Source organism: Bos grunniens, chromosome 5 (genome assembly GCF_055505025.1).
Source record: "Bos grunniens cultivar Pamir isolate PY7600 chromosome 5, Bosgru_T2T1.0, whole genome shotgun sequence".
Taxonomy (NCBI): domain Eukaryota; kingdom Metazoa; phylum Chordata; class Mammalia; order Artiodactyla; family Bovidae; genus Bos; species Bos grunniens.
In genome coordinates this window covers 100,828,216-100,853,202 of record NC_141169.1, presented here as the reverse complement: position 1 = coordinate 100,853,202, position 24,987 = coordinate 100,828,216, and the positions used below count along the sequence as shown (strand labels likewise).

Sequence of the window (24,987 nt, the reverse complement as noted above, 5' to 3'; positions counted from 1 at the left end):
TCCCAGAGCACTGAGCTGAGCTTCCCGTGTTATACAGCAGCTTCCCACTAGCTATCTGTTTTACACACGGCAGTGTAGATATGTCAATGCTGCTGTCTCAGTTCATCTCACCCTCTTCTTCCCCAGCTATGCCCACAAGTCCGCCCTCTACATGTGCGTCTCTATGCCTGCCCTGCAAATATGTTCATCAGTACCATTTTTCAGATTAGTTTTTAAAAAGTAAAAGGATAGGAAAAATAAAACCCTATCCTGCAAATGTAAAGATGCTTTTTTTTAACATGCTTTATTCAAACGCCATTAAATGTATGAAAAGAAAAACTTTAGTAACATTGAAAGAATAATAATACATTAGATTCCAAAAATGTATTCATACAATGAAACTTGTACCAGAAGTTACATATATCTTAAATCAGATTATGCTGCTTTTTGTATTCTTCGAAAACTAGAAGAATTCCATTAGAAAGTATCTGACTTCCAAATATTGAGGCCAACTCTGAGACAGTCTTCTAGACCTTCCTACATATTTCACAATCAGCTACTATCTCTAAAGCAAAAGTTCCCAGCAGACTTCTCACATTTCCTGCTGCTACAGGGCTCCTGACCTGTTTCCTGTTGATAAGTTTTTAAGAGCGGTTCAATATCCTCAGGAAAAGAAATAGCTCACTGCGTACCCTGGGGAACTCAGATCTACCAGGAAAGGTCATGTTCCTCATTTGACTTTTCCCTGCAATTTCTTCAGAATTACCTAAATGCGCAAGAATCTAGAAAATAAAAAGTCTTCCCGTTTTAGAAAACCCATTCACAGGGAGCTATCCTCTCTGATTTTTGACAGAAAATTGTTCTCACAAGTCATATTTTCAAAGTCATATTATGATGATTTCCTATTCTTAAAATTTAAAAAAAGAGCAAAGGGATTTGTCTGATAATAAATTACAATAAGGGGTCTTTAACTTTCATTTTATGGCCACAAATGTAGTTCTTTCTGCATGACACAATAAATTAATGCAAAATTTGTTCAACAATGAAGAAATTTCCTAGCTAATCAATGGAAAACTGAAGGGAAAATTCATAAGAAGGAAATCTACAAGCAACGATTGATAAGTGGCACAGTATGATGGGAGTAAATACAACCATCTTCTTTTATTGTGTATTTGCCAATTTTATGTCATTTCACCACGAGATAGATGTTTACGAAAAATAAAAGTGAAGAATCCCAGCTTCCACTGTCGAAAAACAAAGAATGATAACAGATTATCCCTTCTAGTGTTAAACTCCTAAAATCGACTTCTCTCTAAGCCAATGAAGTCAGTGTGTCCTGATGGTGTTATTTGGAATTTCTGCTAGGTGTGTGTATATTGTTATTCTGAGCAGGGGACACCTGCGCAAGAAGCCAGCTGTGTCTGATGTCACAGTGTCCCTTTCATTTGCCACAATCTGATTAGATAACTTAGCCTATCACAATTCAGTTGACTCATCCTTAGCCATATGCTGAAAACATACACATAACTAAAAAGATTTAAAATTTAGAATGTTAAAACTATCCTCCTGAAGAAAGCATGCCTCTCCCAGACCTCTTAGTTTCCTCGAATAATGAAATAATCAGTACTATTGCAAAAGCAACTACAAACTCTCAATAAGACACGTATAACCACAACACTGACTGCTATCATATTTTGTGGAAGAGCACCTTGAAGTTGAGTTTTTCCTTAAATCATAAGTCCATTCTAAAATCGCCAACACTTTCCATTATTTATATTTGTTATTATTAAATCTTCAGTACCTGGGGGAGTATACAATTTAGTGACTAAACCACAGCAACACCTGGAAGGTATAACAGGGACTAAATGGACAGAAATAGGAACTGGACCCACATTAGGCCAGGTGCACATAAAGAGTCAAGAGTTGTGATCTGCAGAGCAGAAGCTTCCAGCTCTCTGAAGGGGGCCTGCTGTTGCGGTTGTAGCTGGAGAACCGTTCACCTCCACCTCCGACTCAGAGGCTCATGGAGACTCTGCACCTTCACCATGGCTGCAGCTTTTTCACAGGCACATCGTCTCAGCTCTCTGCAGTCTTTGGAAAAAGCCTTCCCATTGAGGATGGTCACACAGTCCCTGCTTCTCAGGCTGGTCAAATCTATCATAACATCAAACCTCAAAAAAGAAAGAAAAAAGTTATTTTATCATAGTTTATTTCTAAAATAAGGAAAGTACATAGGGAGGGTCCTAAGCTAGATAAACTTATAGAATAGACACCCAGAATGAGTTTACTGAAAAGATGGGGTCACCAGCCTCTCTTCTCAGCCCCTCAACTTCCACATACATTCCAGGGGCATCAGGTCACTGAAAACAACAAAAGCTATTTATGACTAAAATTAAAATACACATTGTCATCCAGCTTATCATATGATTTTACTGCCATCCGAAAAATTATCTATCTTCTCTGTGACTCAGTTTATTTAACTGTAGAATAAAAAATAATCACATTGAATATATACTTTCTCCTGGAAAAATAAATCTTATATACTTCTATAGGGGTTTTCCTGGCAGCTCAGATGGTAAGGAATCTGCATGCCATGCAGGGAACCCGGGTTTGATACCTAGGTTGGGAAGATCCCCTAAAGAAGGGAATGGCAGCCCACCCCAGTATTCCTGCCTGAAGAATTCCATGGACAGAGGAGCCTGGGGGGCTACAGTCCATGGGGTTGCAAAGAGTCAGATATGACTGAGTGACTAACACTTTTCACTATAGTTATACAGAAAGATGTCTGCTCAAACATGGCTTTAAATTGTTATATATTTTTAAATTAATTTTTATTGGAGTAAAGTTGCTTTACAATGTTGTGTTAGTTTCTACTGTACAACAAAGTGAATCAGCTATGCACGCGTGCATGCTAAGTCGCTTCAATCATGTCCGACTCATTGCAACCCCATGGACTGTGGCCTGCCAGGCTCTGCTGTCCATGGGGATTCTCTAGGCAAGAATACTGGAGTGGGTTGCCACACCCTCCTCTAGGGGATCTTCCCAGCCCAGGGATCAAACCCACATGTCTGACATCTCCTGCATTGGCAGGCATGTTCTTTACCCACTGAGCCACCTGGGAAGCCCAAATCAGCTATATGCATGCATATATCCTTTTTTTTTTTTTTGGATTTCCTTCCCATTTAAGTCATCACAGAGCACTGAACAGAGTTCCCTGTACTATACAGTAGGTTCTCGTTAGTTATCTATTTTACACATTAGTATCAATAGTGTATATATGTCAATCTTAATCTCCCAATTCATCCCAATTCACCCCTCCCATTCCCCCTTGATATCCATATATTTGTTTTCTATGTCTGTGTTCTATTTCTGCTTTGCAAATAAAATCATCTATACCATTTTTTTAGATTCCACATATACGCATTAACATATGATATTTGTAATATATTTTGATGATATAGATATTACATTTACCAATCTCGAAGAATATACCATACTTATTCCTATCTAAATGCACATATAAGTTAAACTAATTTTTGATAATATAATTGTTTATATTGTAAATCCTCAGAGACTGTATTTTGAAAAACATGCTCCCCATTTCATTGCACAGAAAACCAAGAGATCTAAGGTTTTACTTTATCTCTAGGTATTAACAAGTTGTAGAGTTGTGTGACCTTACACAGGTCACCATTACAACCTGGGCTTCAGTTTATTCTTCTATAGCAGAGCTTCCTCTCTCCCACTCTCTTTTTTGCTCTCTGTCAATGAATCCCATTTAGTCTCTCTCACTGATTTATGAGCCAACCCACTCCAGTACTCTTTCCTGGAAAATCCCATGGACGGAGGAGCCTGGTGGGCTACAGTCCATGGGGTCGCTAAGAGTCAGACATGACTGAGCAATTTCACTTTCACTTTTCCTTTAATGCATTGGAGAAGAAAATGGCAACCCACTCCAGTGTTCTTGCTTGGAGAATCCCAGGGATGGGGAAGCCTGGTGGGCTGCCGTCTATGGGGTCGCACAGAGTCGGACACAACTGAAGCGACTTAGCAGCAGCAGCAGCTGAGAGTAAGGACTATATTCTGTATATATCTTTGATGTCCTCCTACACAGTATCTTGTCACTCAAGAAAAATCTATTAAATGCTTTTCCCATGTAACATGCTAAAGGCTTACAGTTCGGAGGAGTAAGGGGTTCCATCCATCCACAGCCAGGCCTTGCCGCTGCTGTTGCGGGATAGCCCTGTCCAATAAGAGTAGAAAAACTCAGAGTAGCTCTGAGGCATGGCAAACTCCTGTGAAAGGCACACAAGAAAACCTTTAGCTTTAGATGTTATAATATATACATGGAAATGCGTATATATTGGCTGGCTTGCATTTTAATACAAGAACAACACGAGTCCTGCCCATGTAACTAATAGGACATTTACAAAAAATAGTGTCCATCCTGAAGTCAGCTAATTTGCCCAAGTTAAAGAATTATTTTGTCTTAGTAAGTATGGACTGAATACTGATGTGCTAAAACCAAGAAACACATCAGCCCGCTATTTTCAAGTCACAGGATTAAATAAGATTGATATAAAAAAATGTGGGAGACAGATTTGGAGACATTTGGGAAATGGAAGAATCTGGAAGGAAAAGTACAGGAATGTGAAGAATCTTCACAAATATATGTGACAGGGACCAACCAGGAAGGAGAAAAGAATAATGCAAAAAAAAAAAAAAAAAAGGTAAAAGAGGAATTTATAAGGATGATTCATGTCTCAGATGAAGAAGGAAAATGTTTCATATATTTGTATATATAGAACTCCTTTTCTACTGTCCATATTGAAAAATGTTTGATTATTTCCCTCTATCTATTCTCATTCTTTAACGTGAAATTTATCTAAATCTGTTATAATTATACATTTTTATGTCTTTCTTTTCCACAATACTATGAATTCCTTAAGGACATACATTTCATTTTATTTATTTTCACATTCTTAACCCCTCAGATAATTAATGGCACATAATGGTTCAATAAAAGTTTATCGCAAATATAAATGAAGCTATTGCTAAGCAACAGTCATAAACAGGCATATCAAAGGAACTGTAGCTGAAAATATTATCACCAAATAAATCGTGATCCCTTCATGTTAAAAGTTCTATAAATAAATCATATGAAAGTGATTTAAATATATATAAATATACAAAGTACATGAGAGAAAATTACTATGTAACTTTCATAATAATATTTCCAACCACTGAATATAGTGTTCTTCAGTGGTATATCTGAATCCTCAGTATATGCTGGAGGTGGAGGAAAAGAAGAGAATAAGAAAAATTAACAGAGTTTATGCCAGGTTACACTGGCTTGGCCAAATAAATTACCTCATTTTCTGCCTAAACTAAGCCATCAAGAAAGGATGAAAAAGATTATTTTAGTAGATGAGAGAGACTGCAGAGTTTCATTCATCATAATCATAGATTTCAGGAAGTGGAAAGGAATTAAGATGCAACTAGAAAGATGTTCTTCCCCAGTGGCTCAGTGGGTAAAGAATCCACCTGCAATGCAGGAGGAGACCCGAGTTCAATCCCTGGGTCTGGAAGATCCCCTAGAGAAGGATATGGCAACCCACTCCAGTCTTCTTGCCTAGAAAATCCCATGGACAGAGGAGCCTGGCAGTCTAAAGTCCTTGGGGTCGCAAAGAGTCGGACACGACTGAGCATGATGCACAGAGACAAGTTTACAGAAAGATGTTAAGAGTCTGCAGACTTAGTTGAGTATTAATTTTAATTAAATAACTCTGTTGATAAACTACTCTGTGCCATGATCCCTGCTGAAACAATGATAGGTAAACAATGGTCATTCTGCTTGAGGAATTTAATTCAAAGTCAATAACAAATGTAAGAGAAAAGGGAACAACCACAGCATTTTAATAGTGAATTTGAATTGTATGTACCTATCAATAAATGCCAATTTTATTTTCATATTTTTCTTGACCACTCTATGTTAAGGTTATAAACTTCCAGAAGGCAAGATCTTTATTTGCAGATTATGGAAATGATTTAATTGCATGGTTTTCAATCAAAAGTTTTGTCACTTTCACAGAAAGGCAGGAAATGCAATTTTCGTTCCCCTGGTATGGCACCAATATTGCTCCCTTCTTACATAAGCCAAAAGAGGTTAGGAAATTGAGACATTCTTTATTTGAGTCCTGACTGATGGTGAATTTGAAAGGCTTTCTTTCATGTTTCTAAGGAGTGGATATTTGTGGAGATCGTTCCACAAATGATGACCACAGGGGATCACTCAGAGCAATAAAAATAAGATTAAGCCTTGATTACAATAAATGAGAGAGTCTGTGGACCTTGATTGCTTAGAATCTTTTTATTAAATTAATTTTTATTGGAGTATAGTTGATTTACAATATTGCGTTAGTTTCAGGTATACAGCAAAGTGAATCAGTTATACATATACCCTTTTTTTTTTTTTTTTAGATTCTTTTCCCATATAGGTCATTACAGAGTACTGAATAGAGTTCCCTGTGCTATAGAGGGATTTTTATATATAACACTGTGTATATGTCATTTATTTTATATATAACGGTATATATATGTCAATCCCAATACCTCTTTCTGAGAATACTTCAAACACTCACCAAGCCTCAGGACCTTACCAGCACTTCCTGTGTGTTTATCTTCAGCATAGTCGAGTTCTCAGCAATGCAGAAATATTCACAGCCCTGCCAACTCTTACTTTCTTTATAGAATTGGTAGCATTTGTCCCCATGCCATTTCCATTTTTCTGGGCAAGGGCTACATCTGTGTTCTTGAAAAGAAACCAAATTTAGTAAGTTATTTTCTACCCTGTCTTCCTTCTCTTAAAATCACATAATATTTGATGACCCAAGAAACAATTGATTCTTTCTCTCTCTTAGATATTTAATTGCCCAGGCAATGATAATTACAAATGTTTACTGAATACCCACTGTACGCCAGGAATTATAGTTGGGTTTACAGCAGGAACAAAAACAACACAGTGGGAGTTAAAACAGACATGATCTGCTTTCATGGGCAATGGACTGTAGTTATAAGTGGTTAGAACTTCAAATTTCTTGCCCTGTGTAATTCAGCACAAAAAAAAAGTATATTTAATTTCATAAAGAACCTTTTTACCTGTTCAGAAACTCAATATGCATTGGATTTGAGAAACCATTGAAGTTTCTATAATTTTCTTCCTCAATATCCTCTTATACAGTAGTACAAGGATTTTTTAATGAAATATATAGCAATAGGATATGGATTATTTTCTCACGCAAATAAATAAAATTTTAGAAAAAGACCACATAAATACTAAGCCATGCATGAATTAAACCAGCAAATCTCCATGAGTCAGAAGTTAAGATGGACATCAAAGTCAGAGAAGTAAGTGCACAGACCAAGGGTGAGATGGACTGAGTGGGTAGTGACTATAAATATAAGAACTAGGCTCTCAGAGCCATGGTCTAACACCTATGTGGGCACATGGTCCTGGGCCTTTAAGAGTTGGGTATCTGAAACTAAGTCCCTTGTGGGTATGCAGTGAGATGAAAATCCCATCATTCCACAAAAATATCTTTACTTTAAAAGCAGTACAGTGTCAAAATGTTGACATCTTAAAATCTGAGGTCAACACGCAAATGGTTATTATATTCTTGTTTGTATTTTTCTATTTGAAATATTTCATAAGGTAATCCTGTATTTTATTTACTTGTAGTGTTATTTTGGTTATTCAACATTAATTGTACTTATTATTTAAAAATGTCTGAACTTGATGAATCCCATCCTGTACTGTAAAACAGACACAGTTGCACTACATGATCTTGATAACTGGGGATGACCTGGCTGTTCAAACCCTTTATTAAGTTTGCCAGATGACTTGCTGAATAATACATGGTTCCCAGGTACTCTGATGGGAGAATCAGCTCTGTATGGACAGATGTGCTGAGAACAGAGAGAAGCTCAGTGATCAGCACTCACCTCCAGTTTTGTTATAGAGCTCACGACAGAGTTTCTCAGCGACGTGATGCAGAGTTTCTGCAAGTTTCCTGTTTTGGGTTCGGAGAGATTGCAGCTGTCGGGAGAGATTCCCCAGTTTTTCCTCCTTTTGCAAAATGCTGTCTTGCTGAGTGTTGGAGAGCTGGTAGAACTGAAAAACTAAATCAAATTACCAAGTGAGGCTGGACAGAGTATTTCTTCACTTTTATTTCTATTGTCTACACCTGGGGAAAACAAAACAGTATGCTGTTTGAGATCCCAGGCTCTGAGATCTCAAATTGCCTACATTCAAGTTTGGACTCTAGCTATAATAAATTGTATTGCCCTGGGCAAATGAATTTCTCTATTTCCTTATCTGAAAATGTAGAGTTATAATAACTGTTCCCAGCTTCAGGGATAAACTCCTTAAATATATTTACTGTTCAATAAATCTTTCTGTGTATACTGTCAAACCATTACTCAACCTAAAAGTATACATCATTTATCTATTAATCATTATATTGAGTATTGACAATGTACCATATATTTTTATCACATTCATAGTAATATTATCATTTCTATATTTTATAGCTTTGTAAACTGGGCTCAGCGAGAACAAGTAATTTTCTCAATATGACTAGGCTAGAAAATTTCAACTTAGCTTTAAATTCCAAGTTTCTAAATCTAAGTAGAAACATCCTCCATGAATCATGAGAGTCACTTTCTATCACTGAAAAGAATATTGCCTGCAAAACAACAGTTATATCAAAATTGGGGAGCCAGGGTAGAAACATTAAGATACATTTTTTTTAAAAAATTTAATTTAAGATTACAAACAAGGTCTAAAATTTCCTATAAAAATGAAATTTTTGACATTAAAACCTGCTTTTACTGTTAACAACTTTCTTCAACTGTTCAGGACATATTGTTAAAGGGTCCCATCTGTTGAAATAAATTTATCCCCTTTTGTTTTTGAGTTTTAAACTTTATTCTTACTAGTTTGAAAATTAAAGACTTTTATACATGAATTCTTCTTTATTTGATTTCCACAAGTCTCTGCAAAATGATTATATAACTTCTTGGACTTCTTTATTACAATAGTGTGTGTGTGAGTGTGAGTGTGTATTAGTCGCTCAGTCGTGTCTGACTCTTTGCAACTCCATGGACTGTAGCCCGCCAGGCTCCTCTGCCCATGGACTTTTTCAGGAAAGAATACTGAAATATTCTCGGAAATAGATTGCCATTCCCTTCTCCAGAGGATCTTCCAGACCCAGGGATCAAACCCAGGTCTCTGGCATTGCAGGCAGATTTTTTACCATCTGAGCCACAGGGAAGCCCCCCTTTTAAAAATAATATTTAATATTAGATATTATAGTGATTAAAGACTTGGTCTATTCTCTGTACCTTGAAGAGATTGGATATAAATTAAATCTTTCCCTCTGCATGGCCCACTGAGCCATAAATGCCAGAAACAAAAATCACTGCAGCTGTAGTCTTTTGTGAAATGGAAAAGGGCTGATGTGTACATTCATTAAAAATTGCTGATGTTAAACATTGATATATTAACAGGCAAAAACCTTCTTATTGCAAACAGAATGTAAATGTTTAGCTGGAAAGTGATTGTCGTATTTTAATGCTTCTTTCACTATATTCATCATTTACAGGGTTTCATCCGAATAAGGACTTATTCACAGGCTCCAGAATCAAAGTTAAAAAAAATAATAAGTGTTTCTTATCCTAGACAAACCTTGAAACCAGGATCCTCCCCCAAGTCAGAGTGCGGACTTACACACAAGCCCCAGAGCTGCCAGGCCAATCAGCAGCACCAAACAGAGAGTCAGCAGGATCAGGGCCACTGGACGCCAAGCAGAAGAGGGACGCTGGTGCTCTGCGGGGAACAGAAGCAAAGACAGGGTTTCACTTTTTCTTCCTCTTGGATCTACATCAGTAGCAAGGAAGTAAGAGGAGTTCGTTCTAACAGGTTTCAGGGTCTAGTTACCATTCCCTTGGTCCTGGGAAATAGTAACAAAGCTCCAGGCCAGGCCTGACTTAATCTCTGCTAGATTCTTTCATAAACCCTGCTCACTTCTACCTTCCTCCTCTACTCAGTCCTACTTTGCATTGAATCAATTTATGCATTACTGTTAACCTTCTTTTTGTCAAAATTAAAGTTGCAGAAGACTCTCACGAAAATGCCTTAACAAAGAACAATTTTTCACATCATCAGAAAAGAAGTAATGTGTTGTTACTTTTTGCAAAACACTCCCTTTCCTAGTTTGAAAAAGCAAATTGCCTGTCAGTAATGAGGCACTATTGGTAAAGAACCTTCCTGCCAATGCAAGAAAAGTGGAAATGGCATCCTACTCCAATATTCTTGCTTGGAAAATGCCATGGGCTGAGAAGCCTGGCGGGCTACAGTCTGGGGCAGCAAAGAGTCAGACACAACTGAGCTACTGAACACAGGCACACACAATAAGAAGTTCTTGTTTTACTGTTTCGTTTTGGAATTTCTTTGTTGAAAGTCATTCTTATTTTGCTTGTTCATTCATTTGATTTTATAGCTCCAAAAATAGATGATAAATGCAACATGACCATCAGTTTTTCAATGACGGATTTAAGTAATCTCAACCTTGTACCCATTAAGGAATGGGAAAAACAAAACAAAACAAAACTCTAGCCAGCATCTTTTGCTTGCCCACAGCCCACAAGCTTGCCTTCTGGTGATTGCATAGATTCTGCTGAGTCAGAGATAAGCTCATCACCTTGTGAGGTCAGCTATCAATCTGAATAACTAGCAATATCTGACCAGGAAAACCCACAGTCAGATGCAAGTATCCTCTAGCATTCTGATAAAAATTAAAGGGCCGTTAAACTCTCAAACCCTGGTCTCTTCATGACCTATGAGTTTCACTTCATTGGGAATTCAAATTAAGTTCAAAAGCAGAAAGATTAAAGACATATAAATTCATTTCCTCCTTAGCAAAGTCCCCTGCATGATAAATTTCAGATACAGAGATTTGTACTATTCATTATTTCTAAATGGGGAATGGTAACTATTAATAGTAAAGATAATACAGAAGTAGAAAATATGATCAATATCCTCTGAAACTTACCACCAAAGAGGGAAAATAAGTAAAAATCAGGATCCAGATATTGATATATTTTAAAATGTGAATCTTATTTTAATTTTATGATCATATCTTTTCACAAAAACTTTCAATGGTGTGCATTATTTTTAGGATAAAATCCATTATCAGTTTTCCTAAAGATAGATGGCTCTTTTTAAAAAGTGGGCATTTTATTATTGTACTTCTCAACTTAAAAACTGCCAATAGGGGGAATTCCCTGGTGGTCCAGTGGTTGAGAATCTGTCTGCCAACGCAGAGGACACGGGTTTGATCCCTGGTCCAGGAAGATCCCACGTAAGTGGGACAACTAGGCCTGAGAGTGTGGCAACTACTGAAGCCTGGCATGCCCTGCCCTAGGGAGCCTGTGCTCTGCAACAAGAGAGGCTATGACAGTGGAAAGCCTATGCACCACAATTAGAGAGTAGCCCCTGTTCAGTTCAATCAGAGAAAGCCAACACCCAGCAATGAAGACCCAGCACAGCCAAAATAAATGAAAATTAAAAAAAAAAAAAAAAAAACACCTGCCAATAGCTTTATTGCACTTAGAATAAAATTCTACAAGCATCTTTTTCATCTGGAGCCTATCTAGGTCTCTCATCCATTTCTGAGCTATCCTCTTCTCACTCAAACTGTCTAGTCACAGTGACCTTCCGTTTATCCTTGATTCAAACCGCTGTGTCCCTGTCTTGAAAGTGAAAGTGAAGTCGCTCAGTCGTGTCCGACTCTTTGCAACCCCATGGACTGTAGCCTACCAGGCTCTTCTGTCCATGGGTTTTTCCAGGCAAGAGTACTGAAGTGGGTTGCCATTTCCTTCTCCAGGGGATCTTCCCGACCCAGGGATTGAACCAGGGTCTCCCGCATTAGAGGCGGATGCTTTAACCTCTGAGCCACCAGGGAAGCCACAAGTGTCCCTGTCTTAGTACCTTTGTATTAGCTCTGTTTATACTCCTGCATTAATCAATCCTCAGGTGGGTTACTAGTAGCCCACTTGCAATCGAGGTTCCCATTTAAATGGTGCATCCTTGTAAGATGTCACTGGGAGTTCATCTCTAGCACATCATCCCATTATGTATGTATGTCAAAAAAAAAAAAGATTACTAAGTGATATTCCATCACTTTTCTGTGCTTTTGTCCATTTCCTCTGCTTGAATGTACATTGCATTAAAACAGTGATCTTGTCGGGACTTCCCTGGTGGTCCAATGGTTAGGAATCCACCTTGCAGTACAGGACACACAGGTTTGATCCCTGGTCAGGGAACTAGGATCCCCCATGCTGCAGAGCAACTAAGCCTGGGGGCTGCACCTCCTGAGTCCGCATGCCACAACCGGATGGTCGGTGCACTGCAGTGTAAGATCCTACATGAGGCCTGGGTGCCACAGCGAATACTTGAAGCATCCAAATAAATAAGATAATACAAATAATAAAAACAATGATCTTGTCTATCTTGTTCACCAGTGTATTTCCACTACTGAAAATAGTGCCTGGCCACATAAGGGCTGAATACATATTTGAGGGCTTCCCTCACAGCTCAGTCTGTAGAGAATCTGCCTGCAGTACAGGAGATCCAGGTTCAATCTCTGGGTCAGAAAGATCCCCTGGAGAAGGAAATAGTAACCCACTCCAGTATTCTTGCCTGGAGAATCCCCTGGATAGAGGAGCCTAGCACGCTACAGTCCATGAGGTCACAAGAGTTGGATACGACTTAGTGATGAAACCATCACCACCACATATTTGAAGGAGCAAATGCATGAAGGATGAAATTATGAAAAACTAATATTATCTAAACTATGTAATTTTTACAGAGGCACAGAGCATTGTCTAACATTAAGCTTTACAGGTTGATTTTTTATTTTTTCAATCTATTGACTTTTCAGCAAGATTTCTGTCAGCAGAGGGCAGACTCAGCTAAATTCATCTCCTGGCCAAACTGGTTTCTAGACACTGACTTAAGTGACATTCTGAAGCATAAGCAGATATAGCAGAGACTTGCTTTCTTCTCTGTTTCTTTCAAGTGGCTGGTCTATCCGGTTTGGTCTAAATTTTTCTGGAAATTGCTAGCTACTCATGACAGCATCCTTAAGCATATCTCAAATCAGCAGAACATGAAAGAGTAAGATCAGAGATACAGCTTAAGCTAAACATCCTCCTGCAAACTCTATGTCTCTTTAAAGTTCTATAAGCCTATGTAGCTCAAGAAAATTAACTGGATGCATGTTTCTAGATTCCAGAGGCAAGTGTATATGTAGACCCACCACCATGGTAGCTTTATTTTTCTCTCTTATCTATTCAGTTTAGTCATGTCCAACTTTTTGTGACCCCATGGTCTGCAGCACGCCAGGCTTTCCTACCATCAAATATATTATATATCCTATTTACTTGGGGTAGCGGGGAAGAACTGTGGGAGAACTGACCCAGCACTAGGAAACCAGACTTCCATGATGGTGAGACTATAGTATTGAAAGTTTTACTTATTCCTTTTCTTTGAAGTTATTTTTCCTCTAGGTATGTTTTTTTCTAACTGTGAATTTAATTTTCCCGAGTTTTGTTCCAAGTACCCTGATCATAATTAAGTCTCTCTCTGGGGACCACTCCCACCTTAAAATAAGAAAAATAAGCTGCCTGGAGGTGCTTCGGTTTAGCTTGGCTTTATTTTTTGGAAGACAACTCCGATGCTGTCTCCTGAGGCTTGTTTAGAAAAAGGTGTGGTCAGGCCAAGGAATGATACCAAACATCCCTAGGAGTAATAAGATATATATAGAAAAAAACACCTCTTTCCTGTAACCTCTCACTATAATATGCCATAAAAGGCTGTAGTGCTAAGGTCAAGTTTTGAATAAAAATCCCTTTGTAGTTACAAGAAATGTCATTGGTGAAAACAGTCGTCTTACTTGAACAACTGCCCTTCATCAGCCACCAAGGAAGAGTTTGTACACCTCCTCTCCCAGGGCCTCCAAGAAATAAAACAGCATTGCTGAATGTAGACTTTTTAAATGCCTCTGAAATAAGAAGGGTCCTAAAAGCTTGAAAAGACACAAAGAATTTAAATAATTTGCATAAAATCACATTGCAAACTGGGCTTCCCAGGTAAACTGGGCTCAGTGGGAAAGAACCCGCCTGACAATGCACAAGATGCAGGTTCGATCCCTGGGTCGGGAAGATCCCCTGGAGAAGGAAATGTCAACCCATTCCAGTATTCTTGCCTGGGAAATGCCATGGACAGAGGAGCTTGATGGGCTACAGTCCACAGGGTCCCAAAAGTCAGACATGACTTAAACACTAAACAACAATTTATATGTCCAATAGAGTTTGGTTTCTGAAATATATTTCAAAAATAACATTACTATTAATGATAATTGCTAACATTTCTTGAGTTACTGAGGTAAATACTGTATAGGAATTAATATCATCCATCCTTACAACTACTTTATGAGGTAGGTACTATTATCATCTCAGTGTTACAGATAAGCAGCTGAGTCCTAGAGAAGTTAGTAAGGCAATTAGTTAGAGGTTAGTAAGGCAAGGATACACAGCTACTGATAATAGTACTTATTGTGTTATATATGTTTTAGCATTTCATTTGAATCTCCCAATAATTATTCAAGAGGGCACTACTTTAAACTTTTATTTGGATAAGAAATCTGCAGTGCCCAAGAGCTGCTTAATTTTCTTATGGTTGCACAGCTAGTAAATGACGGAACCAGATATGCTATCCAAGCATTCATTCTAGAGCTGAATATTTTTAAGGGTGATTTTATTTTGTTATTTATTTATTGGCTGAGCAGCATGTGCGATCCTAGTTCCCTGATCAGGGGTTGAACCTGTGTCCCCTAAAACTGGAAGCACAGAGTCCTAACCACTGGATCACCAGGGAAGTCCTGGACCTGAATATTTTAAATCATTTCCCAATCCTCTCAACAAATCCCACATTAATATTTGCCTATATAAGGGAGCTCCATATGGAATTACAGAAACACTAGCATTTCACCACTTGCAACTTTTCACATCTGTGTTGTGAATATCTTAATAAGAGTCACCTTAAATTCATATATTCTCTACTCTACCAGCAAGGTGAGCTTACTAAATTTAAGTCTCCCTTAAGGTTAAGATGGGCTTCCCTGGTGGCTCAGAGGTTAAAGTGTCAGCCTGCAATGCGGGAGACCTGGGTTCGATCCCTGGGTCAGGAAGATCCTCTGGCGAAGGAAATGGCAACCCACTCCAGTATTCTTGCCTGGAGAATCCCATGGATGGAGGAGCTTGGTGGGCTATAGTCCACAGGTCGCAAAGAGTCGGACATGACTGAGCGACTTCACTTTCACTTTCACTAATGTTAAAATGTTCCTCCAGCTATAAAAGGTCCTGAATAGAAGCATCCCCTCCTACTCTTCAGCCTCAGTTGCCCCAACCTCTCCCCCATCACTCCTTCCCTTTGAGGACCACACATTCTTCAGACCAACAGTCTACCTTGCCATCCTGTTTGATTTTGCTGATGATTCCCAAAATTGTCTGGATCTAAATCCCAATCTGACATCAACACCTCATCTCCTCTCTTTGTAGTTTTGTCTTCCTTCTTTTATCCATGAATATACCGCACCAAGCTAGCTCTTATCTCTGTGCTTTTGTCTTTCCACATGTGGTCGTCACTCTGGAAAGGCCACCCAGGGCCAGAGTTGCTCTTCCTGGAAAACCTGAACTTAGACTTACAGACTAGATCAAATGTCACCTCGTCCAAAGATACCCACATGTGTAAACACTGTCAGTAACTTATTCATTCCTCTTCGCTTCTGTGACTTCCTACATATGTTCAATAGCAGTACATGACATGCTCTTCTAATCAGCAATTAAGATCACTCCTTCCACTTCTCCAAGCACCTAAAAATAGAGCCTCCCCTGTGCCTACCATAATGTTTGACTTTTAGTAGGCATGAATTAAAGATGTGTTGAAACAATTAGAAGTGGTTTACGCCATGACTCTTTTTCTATACAGTTTTTTCTTTTATTTACTTTGTCATGGAGCCCTTTGCTTTTTGCTGGGGAGGGAGGCTGCAGAGCATATGGGATCTTAGTTCCTCAACCAGGGACAGAACCCAAGCACCCTGCATTGGAAGAGCGGAGTCTTAACCACTGGACTGCCAGAGAGGTTCCTCTGCCATGTCTCTTGAATGAAGGGTTTGTGCTGTGGTTCAGGAAATGAAGCTAAAAATCTTGGAAAAATTCAAAAATATTATAATTAATATGAGTAAGGAAAAAATGGAACTTGAATTTAATAAAGGTTCTCTTCTTACTATTATTTTCCCCTTAAACACAAATACGTTTTCATATTTTTTGATAAGGCTATATTTAGACAGGAAATCTGACCCATAATTATTTCATTCTCTCTCTCTGATACATTATTACTGGGAAGTGCTGTAATTGCACCTCTTTCCAATCTACAATTGAGTTAGAATCTCCTACACTGTAAAAAATAATTTTAGACAGCACTCATACAAACGCACAACACATTAGCTCTAACTTTTTACCTTTCCTCTTTACAGCCAGGCTCCTCAAAAAAGAAGACAGAAAGGGGGAAAAAAAGGAATGAAGACAAAATTACTTAAATTATGTATTTTCCTTCTTAACTACTAGTTCCTTTCAAACCCCTGCTATGAAAAATGACCAATAATCCATTTTGCTTCCTATTTCTAATAAATTGTTTTTAACCTTCCTCTTGCTTGGAACTCTCTGCCATATTGTTTATTGTTTTTAAAATTTGCTATTTATTACCACTGGCTTGTCTGTTTCTCTCAAAGTCAGTGTCTCTTGGCTTTCTAGAAGCCTCTCTCTCCTGCTCCACATCCATTACTGTCTGTCACTCATGTTAGTGGGTCCTACTGGGTCCCTTTCTCAGCCTGCCCTCCAATTATATTCCCCAAGATTCTCTCTCCTTGGCACTCTTCTCCTGTGTTTTGTCTTACTTTGTTTTCATTTTACATTCCTCAGTGATCTCACTCAGAAAGGTTAATCCCTACCTAAAAGCCATCAATTCTCACGTGTGTTGGGTTGGTCAAAATGTTTGAGTTTTTCTGTAACATCTTATGGAAGAACTCAAATGAACTTTTTGGCCAAGCCTATGGGCTTCCCTTGTGGCCCAGCTGGGAAAGAATCCAAAAGCCCCTGGAGAAGGGAAAGGCTACCCACTTCAGTGTTATGGCCTGGAGAATTCCATGGACAGTATAGCCCATGGGGTCACAAAGAGTCAGATATGACTGAGCGACTTTCACTTCACTTCATACGTTTAGCTCAGACCCACATGCGATACATACAAGTGCCTTTAGGCAACTCCAACTCCTTGTGCCTTCTCTTACAAGCATGTCACATTCACACTGAATCCATCCTCTTTCTTAGTCCTCCTGTAGCTTTCTTAGTTGATGGAAGCATCATCTACATAACGTCAGATGAAACCCAGTCAACCTACGCTCTCCTCCTCCTTGCCTTCCCCCTTTGTAACCAGTCACCAATACTTTAAACTCTCACTTCTCAGTATCCTTCATATCTAATTCCTCCTCCTCATTCCCACACTACTTTAGCTCAGGTTCTTCTCACCTCATGCTCAGACTAAAGAAAAAGCTGGGTATTAGCTTATCCAGCTTCATATTCCTTCAAAACATCCCCCTCCAACTCTACCCTTCAGCCATAATATATTTCGTTCTCTGTAATACAGTTACATAAGACTGCCATGGCTTTCCTCTTATGTGTATGGCTGCCTGTAGTAACCTCAGCCCCTTAAACCTTCCCATTTCTGTTCCCATATCACAAGAAACACCTTAAAGTTAAGTCCACTCAATGGTCATCCCTCTTTCAAATCTTTCCTGATCTCTACCCTTACCAGACAGAAATGACCAGTTCCTCTAGGAGAGCATGCTCCATCACAGCACTGCATCACACATGCTGTTCACTTAAAAACTTTCTTATTCTTTAAATTTCCTCATAAGCAGGGATCATATCATATTTGAAATTATATCCTCAGTACTTTGCAACATGCCTGGCATGACACAGACCTCAAGCATAAGTTTAGGGAAAGGAGGTCTGAGAGTGTTGTCTTTCATTTTTATTTTGTATCCTTTGAATTATTTCACATGTTTTAAACACAAATGTGAATTTTATATCAAAAATTGAAAACTAGAAAATAAAGTGAATATGTAGACTTTATTTTATTCATTCTAAAGAAAATATTAAATTTTCCCAGGCATAATTGTGTCACAATCTTAAATTGAATCTGAATCTTCTGCATTGCTGAAAAACTTCCAAAGTAGTAGTTGTTATTATTTTTAGCAGCAAAATGATATCAGGTCTATTTTAATAAATAATGAGGCTTCTATTGTGACATTCCTCTAAATACTTGCATTATCATGAGATGGAAACAAAATATCAGACATGTAGGGTAAGACAACTATTATCAGATGTTTGCCTTCAAGACACTTTGACCTCCACTCCTCCTGCTTCAATTGCCATTCTTACAAAAAGGTTGTCAGATGTTTCAGCTGGTGTTTTATCCTGCTCCACCCCTCTCTCCACCCTCTAACCTCAGCAGAACTTACTGGTACACCCTGTTCCTGATCATGCTGATGACCAAGCCTTGTGCTAGTTCCCAGCTCTAGTCAAAGGTTAAACTGAAGCTGTATACAAGCTACTTGAAACCACAGTCCTAAGAGCTGACTCTTCACAGGATTTGTTGGAGGAACATACAATATCCTATTACACATATCCAGTGGCTACAGAAACTGACATCTCAAAGTTATCGGTTTGTTTCATATCAAGGAGGCTGAAAATTTCCAAGATCTAGTACCAGAAACTAGATACATTAGTATAAATAAATCAATGAATAAAATCTAAAAAGCTGCCACAAGAATCCCAGGTGGCACAGTGGTAAAGAAACCACCTACCAAGGCAGGAGACATGGGTTCAAACCCTCAGTCAGGAAGATCCCCTGGAGAAGGAAATGGCAAACCACTCCGGTATTCCTGCCTGGAAAATCCCATAGTCAGAGGATCCTCGCAGGCTAGAGTCCAAGGGGTTGGCAAAGGAGTTGGATTCAACTGAGCGACTGAATAACACCTTGTGGTTTTAGAACCTAGTCCCGTCTCTACTACAGTTTTGAGATCTTTTTACCAGAACGTAGGTTGCATTTCTGCCTTGGGTTGTCTGAGTTTTCTAGGAAATAGAATCCTTCTTCTCTGGACTGAGAAAAATACATATGTATAAATGTGTGCCTGCTAAGCCGCTTCAGTTGTGTCTGACTTTGTGTAACTGCATGGACTGTAGCCTGCCAGGCTCCTCTGTCCATGGGAATCTCCAGGCAAGGACCCTGGAGTGGGTTGCCATTTCCTTCTCCAAGTGATCTTCCTGACCCAGGGGATCAAACCCACATCTTATGTCTCCTGCATTGGTAGGCAGGTTCTTTACCACTAGATCCACTTGGGAAGCCCGTATGTATATATAGTTACGTATAAATGCAAATATAAATATATATATATATTATGCAAAAAGGTGAACTATCGGAAATAGCATAAGATAGGACAAAAATTACTTTCACAATTTAATCCAATCATTTCAATAACATTCTAGGAGTCAAGAGAATAAAAGGGAACGAGATGGGATGTCATTGCAACTGCAGCCATTATTTATACCACCAAATCATGGAATTTCAGAGGTGAAGGGATGTTAGAAAGCATTTGTTTTGATCCCCTCTCATTTCACAGATAATAAAACCAAACCCCTGATGTTGGCATGACTGTCCCTAGGCCTCACAACTTCAAGAAGCAGAATTACTACAACAAATTATCAGGGTTGGCGTATCTGCTTGGAAACGCCTCTCTAAAGCCATGAGTTCAAAACTAGCAGAAAGGTAGCCTTTATCAATCTAAATTTCCAGATCAGATCACAGATGGTAACGAAAACAGCATTGGATCTGAACACAGGAAGGAGAAAAGACATTGCTCTAACTGTCCATTCAGTCTCATGTTTGCCTGTGTGCTACACAAAACGGTAAAAGTAACACACTTTCAAATGCAAACCACTCTGCCAGAGACAGACTCTTAGAAAAACCTCTGTGCATATACTGAGTTTAATTTTCTCACGTGTTCATATATGTGGCATACAAGTTGTAGTTAAGTGCACAGATATGCGTCATTGTAAATCACAGAAACATTTTCTCTCTTTCCTCCACTTCGTACCCTCCTAGGCTAGGAAGCTGGTACCCTAGCTCATTTCATTTCTCAAGGGTCTGACCAACTTGGACTACGGGTACCTGTATGGCCAAGCTCTGGCCGCTGGGATGTAGCAGAGGCTTGAGAATGCAGGCTCATCGTGGTGTCTCCATCAGCATCCAGCATGTCCCGCGTGCTGCTGTATTTGGCCAGCATCTGGATTCCTGCACGGGTGACCGTGGTCTGTGGCTGGATTTCCCCAAGTGAGACGGTTCAGAGACCGAGGCACTGAAAGGCATGCCTGAGGTTCTCCTCCCTGAGCAAGTAGTAGGGGAAGCCTCCGACTCCAGTTCCTGCCACCAGAGGCCCGGCCCCTGTCCTGTGAACTTGAGCTCTGATTGCCAAATCTGTCAGGCCGAGGGGAAACAGCGTGTGTTTTCTATTTGGGCGGTCTCCGTCTGAACAATCATCCGAGGGGTTGCCCTTCTCGGTTCTCTTTTGTTTATTTGTTAGTACTTCCTGTGCAACTACAACCTAAAAAAATGGCAAGAATTTACAATCGCCAGAAGGAAGGTTCCCAGCAATAATCGCAGAGGGACCTCCCAGGGCTCTTATCCACCACACACTCCCTGAGTTACTCAGATCTAGTTTAGTCTGCCTGTGCCTTTGTGAAAAGAAATTATTGGACTGGCCTCTTTCTCCGAGGGCATAAGGTAAAGCAGGGTCCCCAACCTGTGGGCATGGACTGGTACCTGCTGTCAGATCAGCCTTGGCATTAGGTTAGAAATAAAGTACACACCTGGTCTTAGATCTCTGGATATGTTCCAGTATCTCCCAGTTTATTGTCTATGGGAACTTGAATAGAATTTGTATCCTACCTTTGTGTAAAAATTATATAAATCTTAATTATGCTGAATTGGTTCATAGTGTTTTTCAGGTTTATTGTATCCTTCTACTTCTCTGTATATTTATGCTATTAATTTTTGAGAGTTTGATATTGAAACTCCAACTAAAAATCTTAATTTATCTACTTAAAAATAATTGCGATATATGACCTTGTTTTATATTTTCCAAGTCTCCTGTAAATCTGTTATCATATTTTCACAATTTAGAAAAGAAAAAAGAAAGAAAATAGTAAAATGATTAAAAAAAATAAATAAAGTGTACAATAAATGTAATGCACTTGAATCATGCTAAAACTACTCCTTGCACCCCTGGTTCATGGAAAAATTATCTTCCGCAAAATCGGTCTCTGGTGTCAAAAAGGTTAGTGTGGGAACCAGTGTGTACATGGAAAGTGGGGAGACTTCACCCTATAGGCTTTACACGGTAAAGCATCAAGTACAACAAATGTCAGCCTAGGAGGGTCCTTTCATTGTTGCTGTTTTAGTTGCTGTTGCAACCCCATGGACTGTAGCCCACCAGCTCCTCTGTCCATGGGATTTCCCAGGGAAGAATACTGGAGTAGGTTGCCATTTTCTTCTCCAGAGGATCTTCTTGGCCCAGAGATCAAATGTGTGTCTCGTGCATTGGCAGGCAGATTCTTTACCATCTGAGCCACCAGAGAAGTCCTATGAATTTAATGTGGCACTAATCTCAAAACTCCTCCTTCCAATTCTGCTTTGCAGGGTTAGTGTTAGAGAAAAAAGATGGAGATTGACTTCCACTTAAATTGGGAAGTGGAAGTCTTCCACTTTCATTTTACAAAAAGGGAGATTTGAGTCCAGCCAGATGAAGCGATTACTCTAAAGACACATCGCTGGTGAGCTTTAAAAATACTCTGTTGTACTAGTTAATTCAATGATCTTTCTTCATAGCATACAATGAAAGTGAAAGTTGCTCAGTCCTGTCCGACTCTTTGCAACCCAATGGACTATACAGTCCGTGAAATTCTCTAGGTCATAATACTGAAGTGGGTAGCCTTTCCCTTCTCCAAGGGATCTTCCCAACCCAGGGATCAAACCCAGGTGGATTCTTTACCAGCTGAGCCACAAGGGAAGCCCTTATGTACAGTATATGGACTCAATTAAAGATTTTATTATATAATTACACATTTGGTACCTGATGATCTTGAACATTCACATATTATACTGCAAGTCAGAAATTTTAGGTCTATTACTACCTATGACTTTAGAAAGCCAGGTAACCTTTTTTTTTTTTTTTGGCCTAAATTTACTAAGCTGAGAAGGAAACAAGAAGATTGGTTTAGATAATATCCAAATTGTTTTCCCAAATAAGTACAATAGAATTACATTATTCTACCAATGCTTTTCTGTATTTGGGGGAAATAACTTGGTTAAATCAAACATACTAAATGCAGAGGAGAGTGGAAGACAATTGGGCTGGGGCAGCCAGGAAACATATCTCCTGAATTCATTATGTGTCTCCAGCTGTGTATTATTCATCAAGTTATTTTAAATTAAACAAATATGAAGAGACCTTTCCCTTGCATAATGCCCTGTAAGAAGCAGAAGATCAAAAAGTATTTGGCCATTTGCATTGGACTGATGTAAATATTAGAAAATGTTACAAGAGAAAAGATAGTAAAAAAAAAAAATGGAAGGGAGAGGTAAGTGAAGCTACATATGAAAATGAAGCAAGACGACAGAATATCAGAAATAGTCACAGTTGAGATGTTACAATTTAGGAGATGCTGATAATTATGATTCTAATGAAATAGTCATTCAAATTATTTCTTGAACTTCAGTTATTCAAGGGCTTCACTGGTGACTCAGACAGTAAAGAATCTGCCTGCAATGCAGGAGGCCCAGGTTCAGTTCTTGGGTCAGGAAGATCCCCCTGAAGAAGGGAATGGCAATCCACTCCAGTAGTCTTGCCTGGAGAATTCCATTGACAGAGGAGCCTAGTGGGCTACAGTCCACCGGGTTGCAAAGAGTCAGATATGACTGAGCGACTAACACGAATTAGTTATTCAAGGAGATCCTTAATAATTTTTACCAAAGAATCTACATTAAGATTTTTACTATTTGTCCTTAAATGCTTAATTTTTTTCAACCATGACAAAGATTCTTACTTCATTGTAGGTTCTATTCTCAGATTCTGAGGCACATCAGTGGAAAACAAAACTCTCTGTACTTGTACAGCCTACATGATATGGAGGAAGTCAGATGCTATACAAGAAAGATAGTAAGTAAGTAAACTGTAGAATATATTACACTATGATTAGAGTTACGGAAAAATACAGAAAATGAGGAAGATGAAGAACATACAGGGACTTCCCTGATGTTCCAGTGGCTGAAACCCTGTGCTTCCAATGCAGGGGATCTGGATCCCATTCCTGGTCAGTTTCCCACATGCCTCAATGAAGACCTGAGAGCCACCACTAACACCCAGCGTAGCCAAAATAAACAAATGTTAAAAAGAATATAGAATGTACCGGAAAGGAGTTGGACATTTTCAATAAGGTAGTGAGAGTCAGCTTCATTAAGGACTTGCACACGGACTTGAAAGAGTCTGCAGAAATCTAGGGTAAGAATACTTCAGGTAAAGGGACCAGGAATCTCAAAGGCCCCGAGAGGCAAGCATGCTGGCTGTGACGGAGAAACTGCAAGGAAACCATTGTCATAAATCTAATGAGTGATGAGAAGAGACCCTCAGCTTGAAAGAGTAAAATTTTTTAGAGTAATACTCGGTTATTTTTATTTAATATTTCTGATGCATTAAATATTCAGTTTCTGGGTAAAAATAAAATCTATATATAAGACAAAAGACATAAGAAGACATGGCCACCTAAGCTCACTAAAGATTTAATAGCAAAGAACATCAGATTATTCTTGCCAGGAGAATTCCATGGACAGAGGAGTCTGTCAGACTACAGCCCATGGGGTTGCAAAAAATCAGATATTACTGGGAGACTAACACCCTTCTTTCAATCAAGATTATGGCATGCTATACTGGCCAGCAATTGTCTTGGTCAATATATAATTGTAAAGGTCTTTAGTTTTTTGGTTAGATTTTTTTTTTTTTTTAACTCAGATACGTGGGAAGTCAAGGAGAGTTTTAGTAGAGGGCTGGTATGACTTGTTTAAACTGAAACTCCAATACTTTGGCCACCTGATGCGAAAAGCCCACTCATTAGAAAACACCCCTGCCGGGAAAGATTGTAGGCAGAAGACGATGACTGGATGGCATCACTAACTCAATGGACATGAGTTTGAGCAAATTCTGGGAGATGGGGAAGGACAGGGAGGCCAGGCGTGCTGCAGTCTATGGGATCGTGAAGAGTCAGACATGACTTAGCGACTGAACAGCTGCTTTGTAGGTGCTAGAAGACTACTTTGAAATTACTGCAATAACTCAAGCAAGAGGAGATGGTGATCCTTGAAGATGCAAGTGTTTTCCGTATCATGATCATTCCTGATCTTGAATTACCCTTGAGACATAAGGTCTACTAGCTGCTCTTTTCATTTTTCTGTCACTTGGAAAAGCGTGGATGTTTTCTGTTCATTATCAGGCACGATTCCACATTGGCTGTAATAGTAACAAGGAATGTATGGCATATTTTAGACAGCCTAGCTCTTGTTAAAATCATGCTTTCAATTTTCACTTATAGGTTATTGTTGCCTAGCCCATCTGTTCTAGATAAGTACAGCTGAACATTCAGCATCCAGAACTATTTTCTTTGATTATCATGATTTCTTCAACTCATGCATTCCATTTTAAGGATACAGGAGAAAAA

General features: G+C 39.0%; 2 protein-coding genes across 5 annotated transcripts in view; both read right to left on the bottom strand.

The window, feature by feature from the left end:
- Nucleotides 1–264: 264 nt before the first annotated feature.
- Nucleotides 265–20,700, bottom strand: CLEC1A (C-type lectin domain family 1 member A). Of its 2 annotated transcripts, none has more exons than XM_086404181.1 (6): nucleotides 20,390–20,700; nucleotides 9,767–9,865; nucleotides 7,981–8,157; nucleotides 6,639–6,790; nucleotides 4,156–4,274; nucleotides 265–2,150 (listed from the first exon to the last, which is right to left on the bottom strand). In XM_086404181.1, the coding sequence occupies exons 1-6, from the start codon at nucleotides 20,502–20,504 to the stop codon at nucleotides 1,976–1,978; spliced, it is 837 nt and encodes a 278-aa protein (XP_086260307.1). In that variant the 5' UTR covers nucleotides 20,505–20,700; the 3' UTR covers nucleotides 265–1,975. The 2 variants fall into 2 exon arrangements, with proteins under 2 accessions (XP_086260307.1, XP_086260308.1); XM_086404182.1 differs by having other exon boundaries at nucleotides 4,156–4,222.
- CLEC7A (C-type lectin domain containing 7A) overlaps nucleotides 20,684–24,987 on the bottom strand; it is a 19,907-nt gene continuing 15,603 nt past the window's right edge. The window contains exon 7 of one of the 3 annotated variants that reach the window (XM_086404185.1): nucleotides 20,684–20,822. The gene's annotated coding sequence lies outside the window, so the exon portion shown is untranslated. Of the gene's footprint in view, nucleotides 20,823–23,440; nucleotides 24,780–24,987 lie in introns of those variants that run through there. The other 2 variants (XM_086404189.1, XM_086404186.1) reach the window with 2 other exon arrangements.

Bases quoted from the DNA above. Each gene is read 5' to 3' on its own strand.
- CLEC1A (XM_086404181.1), bottom strand. From the start codon at position 20,504: ATGCTGGCCAAATACAGCAGCACGCGGGACATGCTGGATGCTGATGGA. The intron at 6,791-7,980 runs GTGAGTGCTGAT...TTTCTTTTCAAG, and splicing joins GCTCTATAACAAAACTGGAG to AACACAGATGTAGCCCTTGC. The intron at 2,151-4,155 runs GTAAGCCTTTAG...TTCTTTTTTGAG, and splicing joins ACCCCTTACTCCTCCGAACT to GTTTGATGTTATGATAGATT.